Source organism: Crocuta crocuta, unplaced genomic scaffold, assembly GCF_008692635.1.
Source record: "Crocuta crocuta isolate KB4526 unplaced genomic scaffold, BGI_CrCroc_1.0 scaffold737, whole genome shotgun sequence".
Lineage (NCBI taxonomy): Eukaryota > Metazoa > Chordata > Mammalia > Carnivora > Hyaenidae > Crocuta > Crocuta crocuta.
Window position 1 is genome coordinate 99,613 of NW_027527804.1, and position 7,941 is coordinate 107,553.

A 7,941-nucleotide genomic window follows, 5' to 3' on the forward strand; every position below is an offset into this window, starting at 1 on the left:
ACGGGGAGGAGCCCTGGGGAAGGAATTCTTCTCAGTTTATCTTTCTGCACAGAATACAAAGACACGGCTTCAGATCTTGTAAATCAAAAGTGAATATTTATAAAGCGATTCATTTTCTGATGTTCTCCATCACAGCCTGGGAGGCCACACAGATGACAGGAACGCCAAAAGAGATTAATTGCTCTCTCGTCACCAACTTTTCTATTTGCTCATAACATTAGTCAGGACCCAAGAAAAGCAAAAAATTCTGAGAGCTGTTTTCTTGCCAGCTTGAGTTATGAAGCAATGCTACTGTTCACCTCATCGTCCCTGCCCCCCCCCCATCGTACAAGAAAAATAACCCTGTTGGTTCTTGCATGGGGTGACCCGAAAAGTGTGGTTTCAAAACTACCCCCTGAGATCCATACATGATTGTGATAAATTGGATTTTAGGGTTAGAAAATCTCATTTGAAGGCTTGGGGGATAAGCTTATTAAAGTAGGCTCAGAAAGAACTTCGCTGGGGCAGGCAGCTGTGTTAAACTGTTCATGGAAATGATTTGCTTCAGAGGACAGAGACGAGTGATTGAAGCTGGACCACAAGTTCATAGAAGGGACCAAGACATCAGAATCGAGGCCTTTGGGAGGGTAGGAACATGTCCATGATCAGTTCTTCTTCCATTACGTAGCCATAATTTCAAGCAATGGGTTTCAAATTACCCAGATAAGTTCATAGCATTTGAAGTATCCACATCATGGCCCAAAGACCATTGCGTTCTCCAGAATGATCATGCTGCCAGCTCTTTATACTCAGTGTTTAGGTTGGCCTCTCAGAAAAGATCAATGTGCTCAGTTCCCATTCAGGGTTAACCCCAGATTAAAATGTGGGGTTTTTTTTTTTGAACATTTAAATATGTTCAGATCATCCATTTGAAGGGTTTTACAAACTCTAACGTCTGTGGAAATGACCTGTGACTAGATCAGAGCTCTACCAAACGTTCTGTGTTCTAAAGCTCAAAAGGTTTAAGAATTTCCACCCCTCAAACTAGAAATGCAAGTCGCCTACTTTTAAGAATTGTAGTTGCTCTGATGGTCTTCGGCACAGTGGGTCAAGGTAAACATGTTACCTATTTAAATTGGTCTAATTTCTTTTGAAGATGGCCCATGATAAAGTTCCATTTCACAATGGACTTCATGTGAGACCATTATGTCTGAATTGTTAAGGTGTTTAATTGCATCCATTTGCTAATTACATCCGTCTTTTCCAACATAAGCAGCCAGACTGAAGATCTTTATAGATCTCATGGAACACACAGGAGAAGCATTAACCAATTTATGCCTGATCCCTGAAGGATTAATAGTAACGGTAGTCTTGAAGCTGAAATGAGTTAACTTTCATTTCAGAAATGGTTTGGGTCCCGTGCCTATTATTTTTATCTTGGTTGCCAAAGGAGCTGTTTTGCAAACCCATTTCCCTTTTCTCCCAAAGAAAATCTCTTGAGAAATCATCTCTGATTCTGTTAGAAGGATAATTTCAAAATTTATTATTTTTTTCCTATGACTTGCCTGTAAGGATTTTTAGCCTTAGCATCGGACAGGAATGCATGTTCATCTGCTTGAATTTCCCTCCATGATCTTTGCAAGACAGGAGAGGCAAGTTCTCTTTCTTAAGCAGGAAAACAATGCTTACACTTCCATAAATTCTCCAGGATTTCCCCCCCTAACATGTTAAAAGCTTAAGCATTAGTGATCTCCACCAGTTTCAGAGAATCTAAGTCTTTTTTTCTGTTTTCTTCCCAGGAGCTTGAATATACCTGGCCCTGACAGCTTTGAGTGGCCTCTTGCAGTGACCAACATGAGAAAAAAGTGGAAAGTTGGGGGCACGAAGTACATCTTTTCCTTGTTGCTGTTCTTTCTTTTCCTAGAAGGAAGCAAAACAGAGCAACCAAAACGTGAGTGTCTTCTGTTTAAAAAACAAGATGCTTTTTTGTAATCTCTTTGAAAATGTGGTTATAATCTGTAGGGATTGTGGTTTACCCTACCATGGCCATACCATTATTCTGTTACTGGTTTATGCGGGAGTTGATAAAACAATGAAAGCTTTGAATCGGGCCAACTCAATTTAGGACTGTTTTTTCTGATTATCATATAGTTTTCATCTCATAGAACACATGACACATTAGCCTATTTTCCTTTTCCTGTTCTAAACTGTACAAATCTCATTCCATTTTACGTAACTCTAGAAATATCTGACAGATGAGCTGGATTTTTTCCCAAATTTCAGACTCTTCAGCAAAGGTTTTCAGTTTATGAAAAAGAATAACACAGAAAAGGAAAAACAAAAAAGAAAAAAAAAAGAAAAAAGAAAAAGTAAAGCAGGCCCTGCCTATTCCCTTATGCCGAAAAACGGAAAAGGAAAAAACCCTTAACATGAGCTGGATTCAGATGAAAAATCCTTTGAGGAAATTGAGATTCCAAGGACCATGAGCAAATTGGATGCCGTTTATTGAAAGAACGTCCCCGCAAAGCCAGGGAATATTTCTAGAAAGTCAGCGATCCGTGTGATGGGCTAACACATTGGAGAAAGCGGAGTGGCAGGAAGGGGGGATAATTAACCCTCCTTGCCTCCACGTTTGGGAGATTTATGCATAACCATCGGCATCCCTGCTCTTGTTACAAGCTTTCTGCCGAAAGTATGAGCCTCACCTTCTTTGGGCCACTTACAGCCCTCTCTGCAGTGACCCTGGCTCTAAATGTGAAGGAAAAGCCTTAGCTCCAGTTCCCCTTTTTGGCTGCATCAACAGAGGCACAAAATGGAGCTGGTCCAATAGGGGCATTCTCTGCTCCACTGAACTTATTCATGAGAAGGAACCATGAAAATCTTCATGGTAGGAGCTGAAGTAGCATCTGAAGCCCATCACTTTAACATTTATCTCCTTTATCAGCGGAAGTTTCATAGATCAGGCATGACACTTGCTGACAGGGAGGACAGTGCCAGATCTATTCGAGCACTGTGTGCTTCTGCCTCACTATGATTTTCATAGTAATCTCAGTCTTCTTCCCGAGGGAAGTGGTGCTTTTGATTAGGCTTCTGAGCATGAGTGGCCTGGAGATGACCTTGCATGATGGGGACACAAGAGGAAGTTTAGCAGGACACAGTACCAGCAAGGAAACTTGGATTGGCCTCTCTCCTGTTTTCCTCCAATGACCTCCTTCTCCTTCCGGAAAGCCCTCCTTTAAGTGGACATGATGGAAAAGTTGTCGATCCATTCTCAGCTCCACTTATAACTGAGCTGTACCTAAAATCCTTGCTCTCTTCGGAAGAAACTTCCCTTGTGCTTGCTTCATCAGCACATATACTAAAATCGGAAGAAACCTCCCTTATGACCTGTTAGTGATGGTGTCATAGGGAAAGCTTGCAACTCTTAGAAGACCATCTCTTCTGGGAGGTCTTCCATTGATATGAAGAGCTGAGGAATACTGTCCATGCAACTTGGAGCTTAATGGACAAACTGAGGAAAAATAGGACTTAAAAAAATATTTATAGGCTCCCAGACTTTCATTTTATAACATTTCCTGCTGCCTGTGAATTTGTCCCAAGTCTTTTGGTTATTTACTTGGGGTGAAAAGGATTATATAGTGGATGGCCCAGGGCATCAGTTCTGTTCTAGTGTTTCAGGTTTACTGTCAGATGATAAGGCTAAGGTCATTCCCTGAATGAGCCACTCAGCACCATTCTGTGTGGCCACACCCACTGTCTCAAGGACATGTTCAAAGTTATCTCCACTAAAGGGGGATCTCAAGGCATATGCCCTTTGTATGTTGCCTCCATACATACAGATGCGCACGCACACACACACACACACACAAACACACACAAGGTATACACGGTGATTTATATTGAAGCTCCAACAATGAGAAGGCAGAAGCAGTGGAAATGTCAGTCCATTGGGGAATGGTCATATAAACGATCTATGTACTGCTCTATTATGCTAGTCCTGAAAACATTGCCTATTACAAATTTGATGACCCTAGGCAGTGCTTAATTAACTTATTTTGAAATTTCCTAAATTTTTAAAAACTAGTAATATTCATAATACAAAACAATATGAAAACACCTGAGCTTTACAAAGAATGTGTGTCCCTCAGCTACCAACCAGGAGCAGCCATTACTAATAGTTTGCTATGTGTTCTTCCAAACTCTTTTTCTCTATGTTGTAAAAACCTACATAAGTGCAGATTTTTTTTTCTTTCACGCACATGGGCTATTGTATGTGTTTTTCTGTAACCTTTATTCAGAAGTGTGCCTAGGACATCCTTTAATGTCAGCACATTGCAATATAACAGTACTGTATTCTTTCTAATGCTAGTTTCCAGTTGTGTAAGTGTGCCATGGTTTACTTAACCAGTCACTAGTCGTAGATATTTAGATTGTCTCCAGTTTTTAGTATTACAACTAAGGCATAAACGAACACCTCCAGGCATGTAGGCAAATATTTGTGGTAAATACTTTGGTCAAAGTGGATATTCGGTGTTAATCTTGGTAAGCACAGTCAAATTATCCTTCAAAGAATTTGTGTCAGTTTATACTCCCACCATCTATGTATGAGAGTCCTTTTCTAATTGTTTTACTACAAGTTATAATGACTCTTTGTATCTTGGAGCCAATTTAATAGGGGAAATCATACTTCAGGTTTGCTGTGATATTTTCTTATTACTTGAGTATCTTTGCAATTATTGTTTTTTTAATTTTTAATGTTTATTTTTGAGAGAGAGACAAAGAGCGAGCAAGGGAGGGACAGAGACAGAGGGAGGCACAGAATCTGGAGCAGGCTCCAGGCTCTGAACTATCAGCACAGAGCCAGATGCGGGGCTGGAACTCACGAACCATGAGATCATGACCTGAGTCGAAGTTGGACACTTAACCGACTGAGCCACCCAGGCACCCATCTTTGCAGTGATTTTTAATCTAATTTTATTTCTGGAGTGCATTGCCTACTTTGAAGTTAGGTTGCTTGTCTTAGTGGTCTGTCAAAGCATATGTATTAACATTTTGTTATTGCAAATCTTGTTCTTGACCTTTTGTGTTTAATATATTATTTTCCCCTTTTGCCATTTGCTTTAAACTTTTTAATTTGGATTTTCACATATGGAAGTTTTAAATTTTTGTGTAGTCAGATCTGCTATTTATTTCCTTTATGGCTTCTGAATTTCTTCTTGTTTCTCAGGAGACCCTTACCACTCATTCTATTATATTTTCTTCTTCTGCTTCCATAATTTGGGATTTTTCTCATAGTTCTCTATTTCATCTGAAATTTATCTTTATGTATAGTGTGCAATGGGGAGCTAATTTTTCTTACCTATGGGTGGTTGGTTCATGACTTATTTTTGCTCATCTTTTTGCTTCTGTTTATTCTGGAGTTTCCACAATTGGCAAGTATTACTTTAAAATTGTTTTTAATGTTTATTTATTTTTGAGAGAGAAAAAGACAGAGTATGAGCAGGGGAGGGGCAGAGAGAGAGAGGGAGACACAGAATCTGAAGCAAGCTTCAGGCTCGGAGCTGTCAGCACAGAGCCTGATGTGGGGCTCAAACCCACATACTGTGAGATCATGACCCAAGCCAAAGTCAGTTGCTTAACTGACTTAGTTACTCATGCACCCCTAGTATTACTTTTAAAACAGGGATAAAAAATCTGCTGAAACTCCAGGAAATGTATAATGTAAGGGTAATAAATAAACCATCACATCTCTTCTTGCTGCATGATGCCATTTTACAGAAGGAAGCCAAGGTTTTTTGATCCTTCGTGGGTTGATTTCAATGTAAGTTTCTAGGTCAATGCAGATGCTGTGCAGCCTGTTTGCCCCCTCATCTTGGACATCAGGGTGTTGGGGGGGGCGGCATGCCATCATGGCCAAAGATGCTCACTCAATTGGCATAGAATCTGAAAAGGTCTACAGAAAATGCTGCATTTGCAGATCTCTGTTTTCACAAGGAAAGTTAGGGGTGGATGCTGCCACTTGCTAGTAGCTGATTAGCCGTGGTTATGTTCCTCTCACAGGAGACGAGACTGGCTCAGGAACCCAGGAAATACTGATGGTGCATTGAAATGGATGAAGGAGCCATTTGTGGCTTCTATAAAGTGTGTTACTTTCCAGAATCAGCAAGGTTTGAGGTCTTTAGCTGGGGAAGAAAGTCTTTCTGTAACTCCATTATGCTCTGTTGTTAAAGTTGTCGTCAAAGAGGCCAGGAAGCTCTTTTGAAGTTCAAAGGAGCGTAACATTCAGTGCATAATATTCATGCAAATATGGGACAAATGAGCTCAAGAGTTTGCCCCTTTTGGCAGTTCTAACTTAGGTAATGAACTATTGATCAAAGTGAGGTGGAAGAATTGAGTTGTTAGGAATATTCAATTATGTATTTCAAAAGGACCTGCCTGTGCCAAGTCTGGCAAAGTTTCTAGGGAGAGAGATTGTTCATGTATTTCATGGAGTTCATTCCTGCTTTCTAAGGTGAGTTAGCTGGATCTTCTCGCTCATTATTTCTCTTCAGGAGAAAAGCTTCCCACATTCATATTTTGCTAAAGATGGGCCTCCTGTGGAGCCTGCCTGGAGCTTCTCTGTTGTGAAAACCAATGAGAGATGCTTGCGTGTTCCTCTTCCAGATTCTCACTTGGACATTTGAGGTGATCACTGGATAATAGAAAGAAGCAAGCCAAAGAGTAGACCTATTCGCATCTTCAAAGCTTTTGTAGTAGAAGTAGATGAGAGAGAGAATGCTTTACATTTAGATACCTCAATGCTTTTAAAAGTACATTCTTAATTTTTTATGTTGAGATGCCAGTGGGATTGGGTATGGAGGCTCTGGTGTTGGCTTCGATCCAAACCCCTGCTCTGTGACTTGCTTCTATACCTTGGGAATGTGACTTAACTTCCCCAGCTATACTTTCCTTTTTACTATAAGTAGGGGACATCCTAGCATGATAATTTTTCAGCATAGTCACTTGAAGAATAAAGATCGTGTACACCAAGTGCCCTGCGACAGTTACTGGTGCAGTTAGGCTTGAATGAGCAGTAGGTCTCAGAGTAACTCTCTTGCAAGCCACATGATAATATCCCCTTAATTTTTCAATAAGAAACTTGAAACCCAGTGAGGTCAAGTCCAAGCCAGAACCGGAACTAAAACCCAGGTCTTCAAATTCCGTGTTCTGCTCACTAGCCCCCAGTTTGCCTCTGGCTGTTCTCTGGGGAAGCTAGTTCATTCTCTTGAATAGAAGCCCAGTCCTTTGCACACAGCAGCCACTTAACACATAAGAGATGATCCAAGGGAATGAATAAAGAACTTTGTAACCAGAATTCCTAAGAGAGGCAGTTTACTATTTGGGAGTTAAAAGGGACAAGTACTAACGTTATTCAGGAACCTAAAGAAGCTAAGCCAAAGGAAATTTGTGAGGAAGGTTAAAAATATGTGCCTTTATGTCCATACTTCTGAGATTTCCCTGACTTCTCAGTAGGATTGGAATGTCCTCAGAGTCCAATGGAAAGAGGACTGTGCTTTAAATCAAGAGACCTGGTTTCTGGTCAGTTCTTTTGCTTGCTGTGTGGTATTGGTTGAGTCATTCATGTTCTCTGAACTAAAGATTCGCAACTTGTAAACTGAGGATTCTTGCTTTCTGGGTGGCAGGGTAAAGGACACCAGGATAGGCACTGAGGAGTTGGGACAAGGGAAACAGGGCTCTGGCTTTAGATGCTTGGAGCACACCTGGAGTTTTATCATTGTCACGGAGTCATTTCAAAGAGTATTATTCATTTAAGATTTATAGCCTGCCTGCTTCTAAAAAGGTTAGATGCAGGTTATTTATGAAAGAATAGTTGCAAAGCTAACATTTTTAAAGATGAAATAAAATAGAGCCCCTTTGAAGAATGTAGGAAGAGTAGATGTTTTTAACACCTGGTTTGGTACT

General features: G+C 40.5%; 1 protein-coding gene across 2 annotated transcripts in view; it reads left to right on the forward strand.

Annotated features, from left to right (window-relative positions):
- CHRDL1 (chordin like 1) overlaps positions 1–7,941 on the forward strand; it is a 125,674-nt gene that overhangs the window by 1,778 nt on the left and 115,955 nt on the right. For both annotated transcript variants that reach the window (XM_077773725.1, XM_077773734.1), the window contains exon 2: positions 1,779–1,930. In XM_077773725.1, coding sequence (XP_077629851.1) covers positions 1,834–1,930 — 97 coding nt within the window. In that variant the 5' untranslated portion in view covers positions 1,779–1,833. The remainder of the gene's footprint in view (positions 1–1,778; positions 1,931–7,941) is intronic.